This window comes from Helianthus annuus, chromosome 5, assembly GCF_002127325.2.
Source record: "Helianthus annuus cultivar XRQ/B chromosome 5, HanXRQr2.0-SUNRISE, whole genome shotgun sequence".
Taxonomy (NCBI): Eukaryota; Viridiplantae; Streptophyta; class Magnoliopsida; order Asterales; family Asteraceae; genus Helianthus; species Helianthus annuus.
In genome coordinates, this window is record NC_035437.2 from 100,259,501 (window position 1) to 100,282,902 (window position 23,402).

The 23,402-nt window shown below is 37.4% G+C and overlaps 2 protein-coding genes and 1 long non-coding RNA gene across 3 annotated transcripts; all 3 read right to left on the minus strand.

Annotated features, from left to right (window-relative positions):
* Positions 1–9,346: 9,346 nt before the first annotated feature.
* LOC110940805 lies at positions 9,347–12,810 on the minus strand. Its single transcript, XM_022182373.2, has 2 exons — positions 11,542–12,810; positions 9,347–9,702 (listed from the first exon to the last, which is right to left on the minus strand). Exon 1 carries the CDS (start codon positions 12,653–12,655, stop codon positions 11,555–11,557), a length of 1,101 nt encoding a protein of 366 aa, XP_022038065.1. The 5' UTR covers positions 12,656–12,810; the 3' UTR covers positions 9,347–9,702; positions 11,542–11,554.
* A 2,950-nt stretch (positions 12,811–15,760) lies between these two features.
* LOC110940804 lies at positions 15,761–17,767 on the minus strand. The gene is made up of 2 exons (XR_002593562.2): positions 17,420–17,767; positions 15,761–16,008 (listed from the first exon to the last, which is right to left on the minus strand). It is a non-coding gene; the product is annotated as an uncharacterized LOC110940804 (long non-coding RNA).
* Positions 17,768–20,030: 2,263 nt separating this feature from the next.
* LOC110943335 (uncharacterized mitochondrial protein AtMg00810-like) lies at positions 20,031–21,306 on the minus strand. The gene is made up of 2 exons (XM_022185086.1): positions 20,304–21,306; positions 20,031–20,173 (listed from the first exon to the last, which is right to left on the minus strand). The coding sequence occupies exons 1-2, from the start codon at positions 21,304–21,306 to the stop codon at positions 20,031–20,033; spliced, it is 1,146 nt and encodes a 381-aa protein (XP_022040778.1).
* Positions 21,307–23,402: the final 2,096 nt, after the last annotated feature.

Here is a 23,402-nt window from a genome sequence, read left to right on the forward strand (position 1 = left end):
TTTGTTTATTATTTTATATTTAATATTATTTGTTTATTATTTAAATTGTTTAATAATATTATTTGTTTATTGTTTTATATTTAATATTATTTGTTTATTATTTAATTTTATATTTAATATTATTTTTTTATTATTTCAATTGTTTAATAATATTATTTGTTTATTGTTTTATATTTAATATTATTTGTTTATTATTTAAATTGTTTAAATAATATTATTTATTTATTATATTTTCAACGTGCAAGGATGGATTCCTCCGATGACGAGATTGAGCATATGGAGGCTGAGGGAGAGGTGGGAGACGAGGGAGAGCCGGCATGTCCGTACCTGCAGTTTCCGCAGGGGTCACGGGCGAGGGGGAGATGCGCTAGGTTGCGCACCATAGAGATTGGGGGGCATGTAGGGATAGACTGGGAGCTGCTGGAGACCATGGGAGAGGCCGCGCGGGCGCGTGATATAGTTGGACTAGATACTCCTTGGTCGCGCCTATTTCAGTTAGCGATGGAGGACTCGTACCCTGAGCTTACGGTCGAGTTTCTTTCTACGTTTACATACGCGCCACATCCGGTGGATTACGTGGAGGACCCGGATTTTCCAGTCCACGAGGTTACATTCCGTCTCGCCGGTCAGCAGTTTCAGATGAGTGTGCGGGAGTTTGTTGTCCTTACAGGTTTGTACACAGAGCCTGAGCTTGATACTGATTTATATACGCAGGCGGTTACGATGATGGACAGGAAGACGCTTATCAGTTTCTGGAGGGCCATTTCCAGGGTTCCCTTTGGGAAATCCTGGCAAAAGGCCACCACCATTAGAGACCCCTTGTACCGATACCTGCACCATGTTATCGCGTCATCTATCGTACCGCGGGGTACGAGCAGGGAGAAGGTCAACCTCAGTGACCTTTTCTTTCTATACTGCCTACTTCGCCGCCAGCCCTGCGATCTAGCAGCCTGCCTGGCAGATTACTTTGCCACAGCATACCACCGGCAGCTCCGCGGGCGGCTGCACACTGGCTCATACATCACCGCCATTGCACGCCCGCTAGGGCTCGTGCCCGAGCATGATCCGCTGCTGTCCGATCCGATCCCGTCATCCAGGTTGGGCCGCGCGTCAGTATCTAGCATGCAGATCACCCGTACCTTTGATGTTGGTCTGAGGTTCAAGGGTCGTGACGGCTGATTTGGCAGCCGGAGGTCATCCCGGTTGTTATTGAGGTGAGGCCTGGAGTGTTAGCCCTCCTCATGTTCAGGAGGCCGCTCGGCAGACTCAGCTACAGGCTCTGGGCCTCGATCAGCCTCAGGACGAGCCTCAGGCTCAGGCTCAGCCTGTATTCGAGGATCCGGCTCAGGAGGAGCAGGTCGAGGAGATCCCGGTACCACCAGTTCAGCCAGCTCCTGAGCCGCCACAGTACCCGCAGCACATTTACGCTGACCTGCCTCCGGCAGCGCGTGAGGTGGCTCGGGACTTCGACCAGCGCCTCAGACGTCAGGGCGCACGCATTGACTGGATCGTCGAGACGCTCGTTGATCTACGAGAGCTCGCTGGGTTGCCTCCACTTCCCCTTCCACCGTCCCCACCGCACGAGGATTAGTACCTTACTTTGTTTGTTTAGTGTTTTGTTATGTATTATGTACTCAGTTGTACCTTTTTGTTTTGTATTGTATGTACAAACTGATATACATATATATATTGCAGTTAATCTTCTATTTACATCACGTTGGTTCTGGATTGTTTACGTTTAATTCTTATGGCTTTCTGTACATTTTATTTAACGTGTTCGTTTAATTTAACAAAATAAACAACATTAAGAACTTATATTATATACATTCTATAAAAATAATGACATAATGACGTAATTATAAAACATCTATGAATTATATGTAATAAAACTCAAATAAAAATTTTTCCTCCAAAAATCCCTACCAAACTAATCCAAACAAAAATCCCTACCAAACTAACCCACATCAACCCACATCCCATCTGTTTAAAAAAAACATCCAAAGCGCCGCGCTATTTGGTCTTGGTCAACAGACAAGGACTGACATCTGTTGACCAAGATCAAAGCGCCCCGCTTTGGCCATAGCGCGGCGCTTTGGATGTGCAAAAAGACAAATGGCGTGTGCGAATAGACCCACCCTTCTAAAATCATAAAACAGAATGCCTCCATCAAGAGATCTGCAGCCTCAGGTTCCACATAATGTTGCAAGTTGCAACGCGGATATAAGAAACAGAAACAAGTAATATTCAAATAAGAAAATAACATAAAAGAGTAGGTGAAAAATGACATCGATTAAGTAGGGGTGCAAACAAGCCGAGCTACTTGCGAGCTACTCGAATTTGGCTTGAAAAAAACTCAAAACGAGTCGAGCTTAAACGAGCTCGAGTCGGCTCGCAAGCCTATCATTAGTAGTAATTGTTTTACATAAAAATTTATAAAAAAGTAATTATTATATTTAATTTTAATTATTTAATAAATAATAAACCAGACAAGCCCGAGCCGACCTCGAGCTTTATAAACAATGCTTGAACCGAGCCAGTCTCGAGCTTGAGCTCTTATAAGTTAAACAAGTTCAAGCCCGAGCCCAATCGAGCTCGTGTTTGGCTCATTTAATTTTTCCAGTTTTTAAAATTAGATTTCAAATTTAAGGATAATATTTACTAACACTTTCCTTAGTAGAAGACGAGACCAAAGTTATAGAGCAACACCTAGGCTGCATCCTGCAAGACCATAACAATTGTTATGAATCATTTATACCAGTGTTTTTCCACATATATATAGAGTTCTACGATACAAAGACCATTTTTTGAGTAGAACTCGATACGTGACCATCATCACCATTCTTGTGTGGTTCAACAACTGCTACAATCTGCGGTCTTCGGTTATTCTATATTCAGATTATAAAGGTTGGGTTATGAAATAGGTTGTTAGAAAAAAAAAAAAAAAAAATTGGACACTCTAAGTTGTCTAACTAATTACCTAATTTTAACCTTAAACTCGACACTAAGTGTTAAATTTATAAAAACGGACTCTCTAAAACTTAGACTACACAACCGGCAAGTGTACGGGTCAATGCAGTATAGCCTAAGTAAGTCCGATTATCGAACCCACGGGACTCTCTAATTACGTTTACTAGACTTGACTAGCTAACTACTAAATTGACTCGACGAATTTTTTTTGTTGGGGGTGGGGGGGGGGGGAGGGGGTGTTTCTAACAAACTACTAAATTAACTAGAACTGACTAGACACACGAACTAAGACTGAGATTTGATCAGATACAGGGTGTGATAGGTATGCAAATTGTTTCTTATGATTTTTTTTGAGACCGGCATGCTTATTACCATGTCATAATCTTTAATTAAATTTTGAGACCGGCATACTTATTACCTTTTCATAATCATTTTTTTGAGACCGGCATGCTTATTACCTTGTCATAATCTTTAATTAAATTTTGAGACCGGCATACTTATTACCTTTTTATAAGGGTGTTGTTAAATATACCCAAAAAGTCAACCTTTCAAGAGAGAGAAAGGTGGGTAGAAGAGAGAAAATGGCTAGCGTTAATTACTCAAATCATTAATTACCTAACATTTCTATTTTATTTTTTAATTATTAATTACAATCATTAGTTTTTAGCTTTTATATTATTTTTTAAGTGAAGATAAAGTTTTTTTTATACAATCAAACTTTTATGTAATAAGTTTTCTTAATTTTTGTTATAACACTCTGACTTGACAAATGTTTTTTATTAAATTATTCAACTTTTAAACCAATCAATTATTCAACTTTTAAACCAATCAAGTTGAATAAAAATATTTTAACAATTTAATATTTTATTAACGTTCTTAGTACGAGAAAATAAAATTAAAAAACAAGTATTATGCATTGTATGATTGTATCTAAGGCTATATATATGTTATGATCATCCTCTTTCTTTTCATCCACTATCTGCATATCATCATCCCCTCCATCCCCAAACTTATATTATCATCAGCTACTACCCTCACTTTTCTTTTTTGTTTTTTATTTAACAATTAATTTATTTTAAATTTGTTAAACATTAGATAAATAGAATAAAACTTTTCAGTAATAATTTAAAAAAACACAATTAAAGGATAAAAACTACATAATTTAAAATCAAGCTAAACACCTCACTTTTTTTGCAGTATTTTCTTTCATCTTTGTCGGCGCTTCCTGTTCTTCGGACCCGCCATCTGTCTATCGTGTTCATCGGAACCGTCATTTGATCGGAAGGTTCATCGGATAAGCATAATAAAGTGTCTTGATTATTTATTTATTAATATTAATATTAATACTAATAATAGTATAAGAAAATATAAAAAAGTAACAAAAGTTTTATAAAATAAAATAACATAAAAAAACATAATTAGTTTAAACTAGTGGGACTCCATGCGCTACGCGGCGAAATTCAAACGTTAACAAATAGCTCAAATGTAATCGTCATCCCCGTAGCGTTCAATGATTTCGACACCATCTGACTCGTATTCAATCTCCTCGTCTACTTCATCCTCTTTCTCCGACTCAAATTCTTTGTCATATTAGGGTAAGGGATAAGGAAAATGGGCTAAAGCTGTAATCTTGGGCCTGTTTTGTAAGGATTTCAAATGGGCCGACCAGGGAGACTAAGGCCGACTAGGGCGGCTTTGACCGACTAGCGATTTTTTGACTGATTAGTGAAAAATTACTCAGTACGAGGCCGACTAGCGACTAGTTGGCGATTTATCGTCGAGTAATCGCAATTTTTGCAACACTGACCGGTACCGATTCCGATAAAATACCAATACCGATATTGTTCAGTTGAAATCGATTCAGTTCGTTACGATTAACTTTTTCACGTTTACTGTTTTATTAGAGACTCGTTATTTATTTATGATTAACTTTTTCACTTTCGTATTTATAATAAAGTGTCTTGATTGTTTATTTATTAATATTGATATTAATACTAATAATAGTATAACAAAATATAAAAAAAGTAACAAAAGTATTATAAAATAAAATAAGATAAAAACATAATTATTACTTTTGACTTTATAATAAAACATAATTATTACTTTTAACTTTATAATAAAATAATATAATAAAGTAGTTAATCATTACTAAATCATTACTAAATTTGACTTTTGGGTATATTAATCTTTAACTTGGGTATATTTATCAAACCTCTTTCATAATCTTTAATTAAATTTTGAGACCGACATACTTATTACCTTTTCATTTTTTTGAACGGGTATTTTCTTTAATCCATGTCGTCTGTGGGACTTGAACCCAAGACCCCCTCTTCCCAACCTAGGTGTTTTAAAGGCTTTGCCTTTGCCAATGGACCACCACCCCATTCGTTATTAAAAACTTGTATTAAGTACCTCGCGTTGCGACGGGGGCATAAACCGTGCCAAGTAGCACTAATGCTACACAACTACCAGCGACCAACAACACCGAAAAAGCTCATAAAAACAAAATAAACAAAAAGGAAAAAATTAACACCGAACGAAAAAAGCATATGTAAAATCGTTGAATCACGCATGCCCGTTGCGGCATGATAATGCGAAGAAATTAGTCTGAAACGTAAATATAGAAAAGAATAACTAAGTCGATCTAAGACCACGCGCATTGCGACGAACCTGTCAAACAGGGAAAAGTAGACGCGTTGTGACAGTCCTGTCAAAGGGGAAAAATAGAGGAAAAAATGTTGAAACCCACACGCACGTTGCAGTGTGTTCACTCGCAAAATTAGAACGAAACGTAAAACGAAAAACTTGCAAAAGATGAAAAATACGAGGATCAAAGTTGAAAATAAAAATATGTTAGGGTTAAATTGCCAAAGATAGGAATTTTTTTGTTAAAAGTAAAAAAATAAAACAAAAGATGTTAAAACGCAAAAAATGAAAACACTTTGGATTAAAAGTGAAAACTCAAAAGCTTTTTTTTGGAAAACTCCCAAACCTTAAAGTACAACTCACTATAACACCAATATGTTACAAATTTAATTTAACTAGTATTAAGGACCCCCTCGTTGCGGCGGGGGCGAGCACTAATGTCACACTACTGCCAGCGACAAGCAACACTAAAGTTGCGGCATGTTAATGCGAAGAAATTAAAACGAAACGTAAAACATACAATAAAATAACTAAGTTGATCTAGGACTCGCGCGTCACGATGAACCCATGTCTATTTTTTCCTGTTTGACAGATTCATCGTAATCTATATATAATATAGGGTGGGAGTTGGTTATAAAGTTCATTTTTCCTACAAAGTGTAAAAAGTCATAAAATAGCATAATGTCAACCAAAGGGGTATAGTGGTAAACTCGAAACAAATTATTAGTAATAACTTAATAGGTTAAATACGTTCTAAAAATCGTGACAAGCAGCACTAATGCCACACCACTAACAACGACCACCAACATTAGAAGAACTCGTAAAAATATAATAAAAAAAGTAAAAAAATATCACTGAACAAAAAACTGACGTAAAATCGTTGAACCACGCACGTCCGTTGCGACGTATGAATTCGAAGAAATTAGCCATAAACGTTAAACGTTGAAAATAATAACTAACTCGATTTAGAACCCACGCATTACAACGAACGCAATAGGTACTCACCTCACACCTAGCCTAATAAAACAAAAGAACTCCCACATCTACACATTGTACAACTCATAATGCATGTTTATGTTGCAATTTGATATTATATAAATTTGATATTATATAAATGTATGGTAATGGTAATGTATGGTAATTGTATTTACTAGTGGGGTAGTTTTTAATTATTTAGTTAGTGGAGGACTAGCCGTTTAAAAAAACTAGTTAAAAAGGGACTAAAGTTGGGCATTTCTGAAATATAGGTCTATGAATAAAATCCAAATAAACCCTCACGCTAACCAGCCTGCAAAGGTTATTTCCGAATTCCTTATAAGCTAGTGGCTTTAGTAAATTTTCTTAACTGGATGGTTCAATTAACATTCTACACTTTGGGTTTTATGATACAACTCATTAGATTACTTTCTTCTGAACTTTCATAAAATTTAGCTTCCAGTTCCATTCTTGTGTATAATGGTGTTAGAATTCCTAGTTGTAAAATTACAATGACCAATCATTCAATTGTTTATCTCAAGATTTGAGACTTGTGTATTACATTTGAAAAAACTATGCTAAATTTGCATGTGTCACTTCATGTTGCTGAATTTTAACCAACCTCAAGTTTGTTTGTTTTTCTATTTTTCATACCGAATTTAGTTTTGGTTTATATTTAACGACGGGATTCAACTTCTAATAGGAAATTAGTTTTCATGAGTGCTCCTGCAAACGATGATCATGGCGAAGTTTTTCTTGATTAGGAAGACATTGTTGAAGAAATTATCGTCGATGAAGAAGGTAGTTTTAGTTTCTTTTTTTACCTTTTCACATCCACATTCCATTAAACTTGTTTCCCTTCGTTGTTTCAGATCTTCCTGATGCAGATTCTGATGCTGAAGCTTTTGGTTTGTCAACACTTTATAAAACTTCATATTCTTATGTTTTTTCTACACTTTATTCGGTAGTCAGACTCACTAGTTTCTACTTTTTTTATTTTTTTATTTTGTAAGTTGTCTATTTCAGGTGAAGCTGATGATTCATTTCACATATTTACTGGTCATACCGGTGAGCTCATTATCTTTTCTCTATCAGGGCTGTTTAGTTTACGTGATTTTGAATTAAAGATTTAATTTCGGCTACTTGTGCATAATTATACTGAGAAATTTATGTAACATAACAAACTTTTCTTTTATTCATAGGTGAATTGTATACGGTTGCAGGAGCACCGTATGATTGTTTTGCTTTCTATAGATTTTGGTTTTCTTGATTCTGTTATTCTAACAGTCGTTTTTCTTTAACTTAGGGAAAACAATTTGTACTGGCTCTGATGATGCAAGTTTGAGGGTATGGAACCCAAGAACTGGAGAGAACATCCATGTTGTAAAAGGTTTGTAGTTTGTATTATGAAATAAGTCAAGTGCATAATTAGTTTTCGTTAAAGGATTTTAATTTAACTAGTTGTCAAATTGTTCTTCTTTTAAGGTCACTATTATCACACCGAAGGGCTCACATACAACAACAACAACAACAACCATACCCAGTATAATCCCACATATAGCGAAGCTATTGATAGGGTCTGGGGAGGGTAGGATGTAGGCACGCCTTACCTCTATCCCAGGGGATAGAGAGGCTGCTTCCAGTGAGACCCCCGGCTCCAAAAACCATAACCAAGACATAAGCTTCTAAAAAAACATATATAAGCACGCCACTACTACAAAAGATAGAAATAAAAATAATAATAAACGGATAAATAAGTAAATGCTTGTTAGTAAAACTACGACACCGAGAATAGGTGAAAACATACATACATACATACATATATATATATATATATAAAACTATATCACACCTCATAGAAACTGAAAAAAAAACTCATAAGATAGGAGCCTAAGCTAAAAACCATGCCAAACTCCTAAAAATCTTTAACCTTAATCCTACGTCTCCACGAAGATCTGTCCTCGACCATGTCCTCAAAGAGGTGCAAACCGAAGGGCTCACATGTCTGACGATAATCGCTGACTCGTCACTTGTTCTTACCGGCTCGAAAGATGGTTCTTCTGTTCACATTGTGAATATTGCAACTGGGAAGGTTTGAGTAATAATTTAACAATGATTGATTTTTTAATTTATTATATTATTTTAACATTTATCTTAATTTGGTCCGCAGGTCGTTAGCTCTCTAGCTTCTCATTCAGATTCAAATCGGGCTCTCAGCTAGGTAGGAAATTGCCGTTTTGACTGATTTATCAGCCGAAAAATGAGTTTAACATTTGGTTTTGATTTTATGGTAGTTCTACTTGGGTTGCAACAGGGAGCATGGATCAGAAACTTATAATCTGGGATCTACAACACTCTTTGGCCCGTTGCACATGTGAACATGAGGTCTGTCTATTATTGTTCGATCTATGATCATGGAATTTTAGTACTGATGTTGAAATGTATATATAATATAATTCAGGAAGGTGTGACATGTTTGTCATGGCTACAGGGTGTGTGGATGGTAAAGTGAGGATGTGGGATAGTCTTTCTGGTGAGTGTGTGAAAACTTTGAGGGGACACACTAATGCCATCCAGTCACTAGCCGCGCCATCTGATGGGACCCACCTAGTATCCGTATCCCTTGATGGAACTGCTAGTCTTTGAGATTAATGAATTTTCTTAACCAGGGTTTGTTTTAGAGATGATGTATGTTGATGACAAACCTACTTTAAATTTTCATTTGAGACAAGTTATACAAGAAAACTTTTGAACCGTATACTTAAAAGCCCACTTGGCAGGTGTTATGCTAAATCATCTAAATATTGTTGGTCGTTTGATATCTGACCGACGGTCCCTTATCTATTACGCTTTGACATTATTTGACTAAAACTATTATTACATTGTGACAATGCTTCATCCTCAAAACTCAAAAGAGGAAAAGGAATCTTGAATTCGTCCCATGTTGCCGTAGCGATTGAAAGGTGTTCAAGCGAACGACTTTAACAGCAACCTTTATTTTCTCGTTGCTTTTTTTAAGAGTGACACGTGATATTATTCACGACTTTAAAAGGAATCTCCATAGCCTTTGCAAAGCTATCATCACATCATATATCATCTTTAATCTCTTTCTTCCTGCACATTCAAAACCACAAAAAGTATTGGAATGTACAACACTACTGGAGGCAATAAATCGTGTACAACTTTCATTGCTAAATGCACAGCATGGTTTCTCCAGCTTTGTCTATTCAGAAATGACTTGCCTTCAATTCAGGTAGAAAAAAAACTAGTAATAACATCTCCCATCTTCTAAAATAAGCTTATAATCTCCACACTATGCTCTATGGCACATAGGTACAAACTAAAAACCACATAGTAGTGTACAACTTCCACATAAAAGAGTATAAATCACTATAGCATGATCGTTACTCCAGCCACATGAAAAGATTTGACAAAAAGTTACTGTGTAGAGGATCATCATACTCAGTAAATCCCACCAATAGCAAAGCTAAGGTAGGGTCTGAGGAGGGTAAAATGTAGACAGCCTTACATCTACCCCGTAGGAATACAGAGGCTGTTTCCAGTGAGACCCCCGGCTCGATGGTAGTTTTGCATCAAGCCTTGGACGCCCGACTGTGTAGAGGATCAAGTGAACAAAAAGTAAGAGTTTAACCAAACCATAATTGAACTCATTCAGATCACCAAAATAAAACAAACACCCACTTGATCAGCTTATAGGTTCTACTACAACCATACAAAGTGAAACACAATGATAGAATACAAATAAGAAACATAAATGAGAGATCTTTAAAAAAAAGGATATTGGCCTCTAATAATCCCTACTAGACGTCATTGGTCATTGGCAGTCCCACCTTTTTTTATTCCCCCTGACAGTCTCACCTCTCAACTATTTTTCCTCCACCGGTCCTCAGTTAAAAAAACTTAACAGGGTTAAGTTTATTTCTGAATTACAAACTGACGTTTTAGGGCTTTTGATCAGAACGAGGATACGAGTTCAATGATGTAAAACTTACCTCCAAACGGTGCTCCAAACGACTTGCTTTTTGTTAATTGGAAGTTTAAACACCCAAATTGAAGCACCGTGTTCGTCGTTTGGAGCACAATTTCAAGGTAAGTTTTACATCATTCGACTCGTATTCTCGTTCTGATCAAAAGCCCTAAAACGTCAGTTTGTAATTCGAAAAAAAAAAACTTAACGGAGTTAAGTTTTTTAAACTAAGGACCGGTGGAGGAAAAATAGTTGAAAGGTGGGACTGTCACATAGTTGTTAATAGCGAATAGCGACAAATAGCGATAAGGTACCTGTATGCCACATAGCGAATAGCGATAAATAGCGGGTGGCTATTTTATAAATAGCGATACACTAGAATTTTTTTTATATGTATCTTATATCAAAATACCCTCGTATATATGCTGTTTTACATGTATATTTAAACAAAAACCTAAAATCCAGCTATTTTATAGCTATATTTAATTGCTATTTATATTAAAAAGACAAAAAATAAATAAACTGTCACTATTATCGCTATCTATCGCTACAACCCTAATAGCGAGCTTAGACCTATACGCTACGTAGCGCGCTATAGCGATCGCTTCGCTTGCTATTGACAACTATGGACTGTCAGGGTGAATAAAAAAACGTGGGACAGCCAATGGCCAATGACGTCTAGTAGGGATTGAGGCCAATATCCCAAAAAAAAAAAAAACTTTTATTGTGAAAAGAAAAGCTACACTTACTATGAATAAGCTATTTTGAACTTAAGCAGATATCTTTAATTTAGTTTCCTATACCTTTAATAGCCTATAGTCACTTTACCGTGATGCAATACCAAATAAAAGATTTTCGTAAGTTCAATTACCAACAGTGAAGCAACACATGACTATGAAAAAACCAAAATTCATAAGAAGATCAAGAAAGCATACACAGTCATCCTAAGTTTAAATGATCATTACCAGATATTGAAAATCAAGTCACTTGATGACCAGTAGCTTTGGTGTAAGCTTCAAACAAATGAGGTACAAATTCACGATACGGCAACACAAAATCTTTTAAAAATTTCTCCTCAGAAAGAGCAGCAATGGAGCAAAGTGAAAAATTCTTCTTCAACAACTTGTTCTCTCTCAAAACGTTTAACACTTGAGTTCTCGGCATAACCCGCTTCTCCAAACTGTAAACTAACAACTTAGGGTGAGTTGCCAAATACGCAGGCGTATAACCCAGCTCATTCATGAAAAAATTCAAAGAAAGTTGAATTCGAGCCTCCGAACTTCTCAAGCAGAAAGGTAAAGCTTTAGTCATTGTAAGTATTTCCGAATCCGACCAACCAAAGCTTCTAAAGATTCCAAATTTCATATCCAAGGTTGATTTACTCAAAGAAATAATAATCTCAAGACCATCGAGAAATCTCGGAGACTCAGGAGGAACACCCAGTACAGGTTCAACTTTGGTAATGGTTGCTTCCAACCATTGAGGGTTTTGCAGAAGACAAGCAGGGTTCTTTAGCAATATACTCTGGATCTTATCATCTGATAACCCATTTTTCTTGAGTACTAGCAAACTGGATGACAGTTTGTGAGCATAGTTGGAGGATAACATCCACCATGATCTCTGAATAACCTTGCTTACTTTGTCATCACAGCCACCCAGTAATTCCCTGAGAAAGCTAACATTGGCGCCTAAGCGGTTGCTAGAGAAATTATTACTCTGTTTAACGAGCTTCTCTAAACCGGGGGCGGGTAAACGTAAACCTAACTGTTGTAAAAGCGTGAATTTGGGGGCTAGGGTTTTATGGACAGAGGTGGTTAGGATTTTAGGGCGATAGCTTACGATGTTTCTGACCTGGGTATTGTCGAGACAGCATTGATGTTTGAGGAAATGGAGGACAGAGTCGGGGTTTTGGGTGGATTTCAGGTGAGTTAGGTCTGGTAAAGCGGAGAGTGCTTGGTCTTTGGAGAAACCTACAGAATTGACGAGGTAGTCCACCATGAAATGATTGTGGATTGGTTGTGTTGAGTAATTCAGATATTGTAGATGTTTGCTGCTTGGTTTCAATCGCAAGATCCACATGGTGAACACAGGAGAATTGGTGCTCCTCTCCTGCTAAAGCTGAACCTGAAAGTTTATATCAGGTTTGAGTAAACTACAATTTGATTCCATGTAATTTACACCATATTACATGTTAGTCTTTTCTTAGGTTCACATGTTGTCTTTTCTTAGGTTGCACAATTTCAACAACTGAATCTCTCGAGTAAGTTAGTTAACCGTTAGTTGTTGACCGAGACATACTTGTCTTTTTATGTTGAATGCTAGGGGATAACTAGTATTTTGCCAGCCGCGTGTTGCGACGGCACGCGACGGATGGAAACAAATGGTAAGACAAAACACGATTAGTAAAACGCAGTGCGTAAAAGGCAATTACAAAAAAAAAAGTTTAAAACACAAAGGTTGACACAAAGTGTAAAACACAATGCATAAGGGTGTAAGGGGTGCTCACCTAATAGGTGAGTCCCCCATCTTACACATATCCAATCAGATAGCGCCACGTCAACTCCCCTAATACACTCCCCTAATACCTTGTTTTGATGGCGGCACTCACCTATTAGGTGAGTTGTTTTTTTTTTTTTTTTTATTCTAAAATAATGCATGTTTTATAAATTAAAAAAAGATTAGTAAAAATAAAAATTAAATAAAAGACATTTCATTAAATTAAAAAAAAAACATTCGGACTAGAAAAAAAAGATACATTCAACCTAAAAAAATATAAAAACAAACTACTCCTCGTCCGAATCAACTTCAAGGTGAGGCAAATCTAAACTTCCGAGATGCTCAACGAGATCGTGTTTTAGCCTCCAATGCGTGTCTTCGTCAATGAGCTCCGTATAGGCTGTATCATCGAAGACGGGTTCGACTGGAGGATCTTGAATATGAACCGGTGCTATCGCCCTTCCGTCGTCTTTTATAATCATGTTGTGTAAAATAAGGCACGTATACACGATGGACCTTATTTTTTTCACCGTTTTCGAACGCATTGGACGATTTAGTATTCCCCACTTCGACTTTAACACACCAAACGCCCGTTCCACATCTTTTCTTGCGGCCTCGTGTTGCCTCTTGAATTTTTTTTCGTTCGGGTCGTGTGGATATGGAAAAGACTTCACAAACACGGACCAGGTAGGGTAGATCCCATCAGTAAGATAATACCCGCGTTTGTATAAATGGTTGTTCACTTGAAATGGACAATTTGGCGCCGTTCCATTTCGTTGAGCAAGAAATAACGGAGATTGTTGCAGCACGTTGATATCGTTTTGTGAACCCGCTGGCCCACAAAAAGCATGCCAAATCCACAAATCTTGAGACGCTACCGCTTCTAACATAACCGTCGGGTATTGATGATCGCCTCTCATGTATTGTCCACGCAATTCTGTGGGGCACATTCTCCAGACGAAGTGTGTACAATCCAGACTCCCTAACATACCAGGTAGGTGATGCCTATCCTCATGAGCCTGATACAATAGCGCGATGTCGTGGCTCGTTGGTCTACGTAGGAATTCACCGCCATACCTTAAATTAAATAAAAGACATTTCATTAAATTAAAAAAAAAAAAGACATTTCATTAAATTAAAAAAAACATTCGAACTAGAAAAAAAAAATAAATTCACCGCCATACCTTTTACAAACCGTATCGCAGAAATATTCAAGGCACTCACGAGAGGTCCTTTCAGACATATTTAAATACTCGTCCCCCTCGTCTGGTGGGTTACCGGTTGCAAGTTGTTTAATTGCCGAAGTAACCTTTTGCAACGGTGTAAAGCTTTTCTTCATTCTCCCGTCTAAGCCTTCTTGAAACCACTCGTCATACGCTTCCACGTCACTAACAATTTTTAGGAACAAAGACTTGGACATACGAAACCTGTGACGAAAAGTATCTTCACTAAATTTTGGATTTTCATCAAAATAATCGGCCATGAGTGTCTCGTGGCCCCCCACACGATCTCGACGGACATATTTTTTTTTACTAGACGATGCCGTGTCTAGTAGCTCCGCTTGTTGGATGAGATTTTGGAAGAAAACTAAGCTACTATCGCTTGACGACGCATCTCCATCGTCGGGAAAGTCGGGTAGGGTAGAAAGAAACGGGAACTTGGCATCCATTTTGTGTTTGAAAGATATAAATTTGAGAATTTTGGTGTTGGTTTGTTGTGAATGTGGTAAAAAATGAATTAAGATTGGTTAGTATATATATTGTTTTAAAAAAAATTGATTTTTTTTTTTTTAAAAAATCCGACCGTTGGTAAACGGTCCTTTCTCGTTCAGCGTGCAAATCCATTCGGCAAGCCCACACCCAAAAGCCACCCCGATTCGGGACCCCGCGGGGATGGCGGCGGTGTTCCCGATCAGGGAAAGGCTTCACCGATGCCTTCACTGATTGCGCCCCGTACACCCTAATAGATTTCCTAAAACACAATGCATTGGCAATTGGAAAAGTAGGAGTTGTAGTCTAGGGGTTACAATTACAATTTTTTTTAAAGTTGGGAGGGTGTAAAAATAGAGGGTATGTTTGGCATGGAGCTTTTAGAAGCTTCTAGCTTTAGGGGTATGTTTGGCATGGAGCTTTTAGGGTATGTTTGGCAAAACTAGCTGAAAGCTGGTGGCTGAAAGCTGGTAGCTGTTAGCTGAAAGCTGAAAGCTGCTAGCTGTAGCTAGTAGCTGTAAGCTGGTTAGATATTTAGGTGTTTGGCAGAGTAGCTGGAGCTTTTAATAAAATGTATAAAATGACAAAAATAGGCATAACTAAAAAAACATAATACTAAACGTAATCTCTCTCTCTCACACACACACACACACACACACACACACACATATATATATATATATATATATATATATATATATATATATATATATATATACTAGTGGGAATGCCCGTGCGTTGCGCCAGGTGTCCAAACTGATATAAGATTCAATTATGATGTCTATTAGGAACCTCCACTATTTCCGGGTTTCTAATCCTTTATTCCACTCAACGGGAAATAGTCGTAGAAGTTTCTATTCCGCATATACGTTAAATATATACATATATATTTGTAGAATTTATGGCATTAAATGATTATGTCGTTAAGTTATATTTGTAGAATTATATTTGTAAATTTTAATGGCAACAATAGACAAAATTTAAAAAAACAAAAGAAACAAAAATACATTCTATTATATGCAAAATACAGTTTATAGTCGAGTGAAGATGACACAATTCACAAAAATTGTCTGTTGTTTCCTCTCATGGTGCGCTGCATTTTTACATTCATCCAACTTCAATAGAATATCTAAGCTAGTTTGTGTTGCTGCTTCTTTTGCTTGCTCCACAACTTTCTCTTTACATTCCACTTGTCACATAAAGTTGTTTACTCCATGTTCATGTGTTCTGTAGAAATCATATCAAACAGTAACAACATCAACAAATAATGAAAAGATAAAAAAAAATAATGGAACTTTGATAAATGTTTGTTTGGCTGGAGGGTGTGGTATAAAGTCACGAGGGGCGTTTCACGCCACATAAGCGCCACGTCAACGCCACGTCACATAGGGGGCTTTAAAGCCACTTCCTTTAACTTGCATGCAATGGTTTAAAATCCCCTCAATGCCATAACGCCCCCTTATCTTGACCAAATGCCTCGATCAAGCCAAAAAAACGTTCGTTAGCACCTTGGCGGAGAGCCTTTAGCGCCCCCCTCTTAACAGCGGTGGTATGGTGGTTGGCACCCCGGGGCGCTATAAAAGGTGAGGTGGCGGGGTGGCGTGATGCCACACCCTGTGGCCTAAGAATTTTCGCGGGTATGGGTCGGGTATGGGATTAACTATTCTTAAAAATCTATGTTCCTTTAACTGCCATGAGTAATAGTACCAGTAATAGAGTTTATAAGGCATAAACTTCAGAATCTTTGCATGATTTGTTGCCTAGACAGGTTGGGCTAACAAGATTCTTATATAAAAAGATACAACATTTCCTGTTTGCACACCTGAACTCAAATAACTATCATTAGGTCCCAGATATTACATGGCTCAATCTAAATCCTTTTTCATTCGGTATGAATACATGTTTATACATACACAACAGTACTTTATATAACCGTGTTCCAGCTACGGTCTGATTTCAGTTTCTAATCTAAACTTAGTTAGCTAACTCCAAAAATAAGTTTCTAGGAAAGTAATAAATGCAAAGTAAACAATACTAGTAAGAACACCCCAATTACCAGTAGATGTGACACAACTCTCCTGCCTAACTTGCTCCTCTCACAACCATTCTATGTATCTTTTAAACATGAAAAGAACATGAAAATCCATCAATTTCTCCTAAGAAACAACCTGAAACAAACAAATGCCATATATTACCCTTTGTCCTGATATCTGTGTAAGTGGATCTTATGTGTCCGCAGACAAGACATTCCTTGATTCCATGAGTTGATAGTTGTGTTGCTGGAAACATCTCTCTCAGCATCAACCTCCTGCCACTTAACTACGACCTAAATCCAATCATCAAACTTGAGGTAAGTCAAGCCTAATTATTAATGTCTAATTTCAAACCTATTGCTAAGGTTTTTCCAGCCTAATTAATGTCTAATTTCACTAAAACCTTTGCTATTTTGGCCAATCATCCTAAAACCATCACAACCACATCCTATCAAAACAATCAATCAGATCACAAACATAACAAATCAAAATCACCTTAAAAGTCAAACGCATCAAATATCAACTAAAAACCCTAACAAACACCTTAAATCCATACTCAAATTTCACAGCATCATATAACAAAAACAAGTGGAATCGATACATACAACTCCGGAAACACTGCTGGTTGAAACAGAAAACTTCGGCTCCGATATGTAGTCTCTCGTTAGCAGATCTTTGGCTTTCTTGCCGATATCAGAGAAGAGTCCTGGTCCACTGGTGATCTGGCCAGTCGTCGGAGAACTAGGGAGGAGCACGGTCTGGATTTTTAGGATTTTAGGTTATTTATGGAATTTAAACCCTAAAAGCTTGTAGGTTCTTTAAACGCTGCTGCAACCAGCGTTTAAAAAAAAAGCTTTTCAACTAATCTAAAAGCTTTAAGCCTGTTTCAACCAAACAATGCTTTTATTAGGCTTGGAGCTTTTTCTTAAAAGCTTGAAGCTTGAAGCTTCTAAAAGCTCCTAAAAGCTCGTTGCCAAACATACGGAAGCTTTTAGGAGCTTCTAGCTTTAAGCTTTTAAGAAAAAGCTCCTAATCAATAAAAAGTCTTGTTTGGTTGAAGGAGCTTTAAGCTTTTAGGTTAGGAGCTTGAAGCTTTTGGTTGAACGCTACTACTAGTAGCGTTTAGAAGGAGCTACAAGCTTTTAGGGAAAAAATGACTATTTTAACCTCTAAAAATAAGAAATTTTTTAATGCACCAACTTTCTAAATTTTATTTTGGTCATTTTATACATTTTATTAAAAGCTCCAGCTACTATACCAAACACCAAATATATCTAAAAAGCTACAGCTACCAGCTACTATACCAAACACCAAATATATCTAAAAAGCTACAGCTACTAGCTACCAGCTACAGCTATCAGCTTCCAGCCACCAGCTTCCAGCTTTCAGCTATCAGCCACCAGCTACTTTTGCCAAACATACCCTAGGAGCTTGAAGCTTTTGGTTGAACGCTACTACTAGTAGCGTTTAGAAGGAGCTACAAGCTTTTAGGGAAAAAATGACTAATTTAACCACTAAAAATAAGGAACTTTTTAACGCACCAACTTTCTAAATTTTTAGTTATGTCCATTTTGGTCATTTTATACATTTTATTAAAAGCTCAAACTACTCTACCAAACACCAAATATATCTAAAAAGCTACAGCTACTAGCTACCAGCTTCCAGCCACCAGCTACCAGCTTCCAGCTTTCAGCCACCAGCTATTTTTGCCAAACATACCCTTAAGCTTTTAAGAAAAAGCTCATACTCAATAAAAAGTCTTGTTTGGTTGAAGGAGCTTTAAGCTTTTAGGTTAGGAGCTTGAAGCTTTTGGTTGAAAGCTACTAGTAGTAGCGTTTAGAAGAAGCTACAAGCTTTTAGGAAAAAATTGACTAATTTAACCTCTAAAAATAAGGAACTTTTTAATGCACCAACTTTCTAAATTTTTAGTTATGTCTATTTTGGTAATTTTATACATTTTATTAAAAGCTCCAGCTACTCTACCAAACACAAAATATATCTAAAAAGCTACAGCTACTAGCTACCAGCTACAGCTACCAGCTTCCAGCCACCAGCTACCAGCTTCCAACTTTCAGCCACCAGCTAGTTTTACCAAACATACCCTCAGTAATAATGCAAGGGGTAAAAAAGCAAACTCTAAAAAAGACAGTGTAAAAGTATAAGGGTGGTGGCGAAAATGTGTAAAAGATGAGGGGGTGTTGGTGGAAATATAAAAGAAAAGGTTTTGGTGGCGTAACTGTGTAAGAGCTAAGGGGATGATGGTTGAAAACCAAAGTAGAGGGTTGGTGCTAGCAAAGTCTGAAAGATGAGGTTGTAGTTTTGGAAATTCAAAGTAGAAGATTTAGGGACTAAATTTGCCATTTTATGATATTTTAAAGGTACCAAAATAAAAAGGCTAAAATTGCAATATTGTTAAAGTACAGGGGCTGGAAAGCAAAGCCGGTGGAAAATCCACCGACTTTGTCTTTTAAGATTGTATACAATTGGCCATACTAAACTAACATGCTCCAAAGATGACATTTAGGGCATGTTTGGCTAAGCTTTTCAAAACAACTTATTGGCTTATTGACTTATCAAAAAGCCAATAAGTTGTTTTTGTGTTTGGCTAAGCCAAAAGTCCTTTTAGAAATAGCTTTTTGCAAAGAAGAAAAAGGAGGTTTCAAGAAGTCACAATATTGTGACTTTTTGGCCAACTTTTAACTTTTCAAACTACAAATTACCAATATACCCCTTCTTTACCCCCTTATATCTAAAAGAATGCCCATTTTAGTCATTTTACATCAATAAGCTAATCCAAACACTTTTTTTAAAAACTCCTTTTCAAAAAGTCCTTTTCTCAAAAGTCCTTTTCCAAAAGTCCTTTCTAACTATAATAAGCTTAGCCAAACATGCCCTTAGGGATGTCGCTCCCATCACGTTGTGCTCGTTAAGGCATGAGTTGAAAGCTATTTTGTTTCACTGAAATAAGTGTCAGGTTGTTTCATATCTGTCAGAAGCTCAAGATAAGAACCACAAATGAACACCAGGTATGTTTATTACAATCGAAGATCAGAGAACAAATGATTTGGTCATCACAGATTGACTAATACAAGTGAAGATGTCAACGTGATGATGTAAACAAAACCCTAAGATTCTTACGAATAACTTGTAAGAGAAAGGGAAATACAAACAGTAAAAGAAGGAGCTGCTAGTAGATAAAAGGGACAAATGATTGTGTCATGCAACGACCAAGGACAGCAGCAGAATATAAAGCACAAGGAACCCTAAAGGGCCTTCACCAACACAGCAAACCGGAACCCCAAATGGGCCTTCACCGACACAGCCCACAGCAGCAAGAGAAATGGGTAAATGGCCCAAACCTTGAAATAAAAAAGAACCCAGTTAAAGTAAAAAGTAAACGGAGGAGTATTAAAACTAAAGTGTTAATTTCTTTAACACCCCCCCCCCCAGTTTTAATACTAAATAGATTAGTGAGAGCCAAACACTTACACATTTTGAGATGATCCGCTGGTTGTAATCCTTTTGTGAAAAGATCCGCATATTGATTTGAGGAGGAGACACCAATCGTTTTAACCATTCCAGAGGAGATTTTTTCACGAAGGAAGAACAAGCCAATTTCAAAGTGTTTGGTTCTGTCATGAAAGACAGGGTTTGCCGCTATGGACAAAGCAGCAGTGTTATCGCATCTTAACTCAATCGGCAACGTGACTTTAACCTGTAACTCTTGTAATATATTGACTAGCCACATGATTTCGCATAAGGCAGCACACATAGATCTGTATTCTGCTTCAGCAGAAGATCTGGATACTACGCTTTGTTTTTTGCTTTTCCAAGAGATCAAAGAGTTTCCTAGAAATATGCAGAATCCAGTAACTGACCTTCGGCTATCAATGCACTTAGCCCAATCAGAGTCGGCATAAGCAGATAATTCAAATTCATCACCCTTTTTAAACATTAGACCAGTGCCAGGAGCACCTTTCAAGTACCTCAACAACTTGAATGCTATTTGAGAATGGGCCAAAGTTGGCTTATGCATATATTGAGAGAGAAAATGAACAGCATAAGCTATGTCGGGTCTGGTATTAGATAAGTAAATCAGTTTCCCAACCAGTCTTTGATAATCATTAACATTAACAAAATTATTTTCTTCCTTTTTGCACAGATTTGTAATAACATAGTTTGCTTTAATAGGACATGAAACAGGTTTACATCCACTCATACCAAACTCATTCAATAAATCCATACAATACTTTCTTTGAGACAAACATATTCCTTCTTGAGTTTTAATGACTTCAATCCCAAGGAAGAACTTTAAAAGACCTAAGTCTTTGATTTTAAACTCAGACTGTAATAGGCCTTTCACATATTCAATTTCTTGTTTGCTATTACCAGTTAGGATTATATCATCTACGTAGACTAACATAACAATAAACACATTTCCATCAGATTTTATGAACATGGAATAATCACATTTTGACTGATAAAAACCCATTTTTAAGAGAACGTTTACAAGCTTTTCATTCCACATTCGTGGAGCTTGCTTTAGACCATACAAGGATCTATTTAGTTTGCACACTTTATTAAGATGACTGTTATTCAGACCTTCAGGCATAGACATGTACACTTCCTCTTTTTAAGTTTCCATAGAGAAACGCGTTATTAACGTCAAGTTGGTAAAGTGGCCAATCATTTTGAACAGACAAACTAACAATACATCTAATGGTAACCATTTTTACGACGGGAGAAAAGGTTACATCAAAGTCTATACCTTCCCTTTGGTTGAACCCTTTAGCTACCAGCCTAGCTTTGTACCTTTCAACTTCTCCATTGGACTTATATTTAACCCTAAAGATCCATTTGCAGCCTATAGGTTTTCTTCCTTTAGGGAGATCGACAATAGACCAAGTATTATTCTTATGAAGAGCACTGAGCTCTTCATTCATGGCATTCACCCAATTACTATCCTTGATAGCTTCTTGATATGAGCTGGGTTCAAGGATTTTATTGACATTTGACGCAAAACAAATATTATCAGAAGGCAAGTTAGCATAATTAACAATTCTCTCGTAACCAAATTTGACCTTCCCTTCTACCACATAATCACCAAATTTCTTAGGAATGGACACAGACCTAGTGGATTTTCTAGTAGAGGTATGAGTACCCTCAGGAAGGTTTGATCCTTCATTGCTACTACTAGACTCAACCCTCACAGGATCAGGTTCAGGTGCATACACTTGTTGATTGCCAGCCATGCCACCACCAGAGGGTGGCTGCTGAGTATCAACAGGGGGTGTTGATTCACTTGAACTACTGTGTTGTTGAGTCACAGTAGCTAAATCAGTTTCTACCTTCTCATCATCATCGGGATTTGTGTCACTTGAAGAATCATAAAGATCAAAAGAGTTTGAATTATTAAGAGATTCAGTGTTATCTATGTAACACCCCCAAAATTCCACCTGCGGGAACCCCGCGAGGCGTGTTACGCATCAGAGTTCAAGCCACCAAACACATTGAACCAATGGTGAATACTTAATAAAACATGCCATTAATTACCAATAGAAATTGTCAAACATGATATCAATTCTCAAGATGTTGTGTAGCGGAAGCATGTAATAAGTCGTTTAGCAATTGTTTCATAATAATACTTATAACCAATGTATCAAATGTAAGTTATTCCAAGAGCCTCGATCCATGACCACTCCAGCACTCCCGGATAGCAAGTCCATGTTCCAAGGTTAACGACCTACAAGCATGCAAACAAGTGTGTCAGACTACGCTGGTGAGTTCAAGGTTTTGTTAACGTGTTTTGTTACCAGATGTATGTTAATGCGATTCAATGTTGCGTTACGATGTTGCTCATGCTAGTTACCCTAGGGAGTGTGCCCATATGTAACCGAGGAGTGTGCCTCTTAGCAACCCACTATGTTGTTCACGCTAGTTACCCTAGGGAGTACGCCCATATGTAACCGAGGAGTGTGCCTCTTAACAACCATAGTGATACCCAAATAATTAGTTCACGCCCGTCCTTACGGCCCGGTGTGAGGTCTCCCACCTAATAGCGCTATCAACTAATTACCCCATTGCCCTACTGGCAATCCGATGATGATAGATTCCATGTTCAAATACCAAAACCGATTAAGTTGTTTACCCAAAGTTTCCCTTCCAAATGTTTATTAGTTGTCCCAAACCACCGGGACGCATGCTTGAGAAAATGCAATGAACTCACCTGGGATTGCTCGGTATGATACACGAAAAGGTTCAGTTAAGCTACAATGTGATCAACCACGTCCTAGCATGTTTATCATACAAGTCAGGTTTGTATTCAAGTATTGCACGTATGTTCTACACGTAACGTAACAAGTTGTGTACAAGTATTGACCATTGTATTCACGTATAAGCATAGCAGTTCAACAGTAACCTCACATAAACAAAGTCCAATATGCGGCCCAATCAGCTGGGCTCGTAACAGTGTGCAAGTCCAACAGTGTGTATGTGTATGTGGTCTCGAGTCGAGACCAGAGATCTCGAGTCGAGACTAGACGGTCTCGGGTTGTACTGGTTTCACAGTCTCGAGTCGCAACAGGGTAG

Coding starts and splice junctions, on each gene's coding strand:
- LOC110940805 (XM_022182373.2), bottom strand. CDS start 12,655: ATGTGGATCTTGCGATTGAAACCAAGCAGCAAACATCTACAATATCTG.
- LOC110943335 (XM_022185086.1), bottom strand. CDS start 21,306: ATGGGTTTTTATCAGTCAAAATGTGATTATTCCATGTTCATAAAATCT. Junction 20,174..20,303: donor AGCGGATCATCTCAAAATGT/GTAAGTGTTTGG, acceptor TTTTATTTCAAG/GTTTGGGCCATTTACCCATT.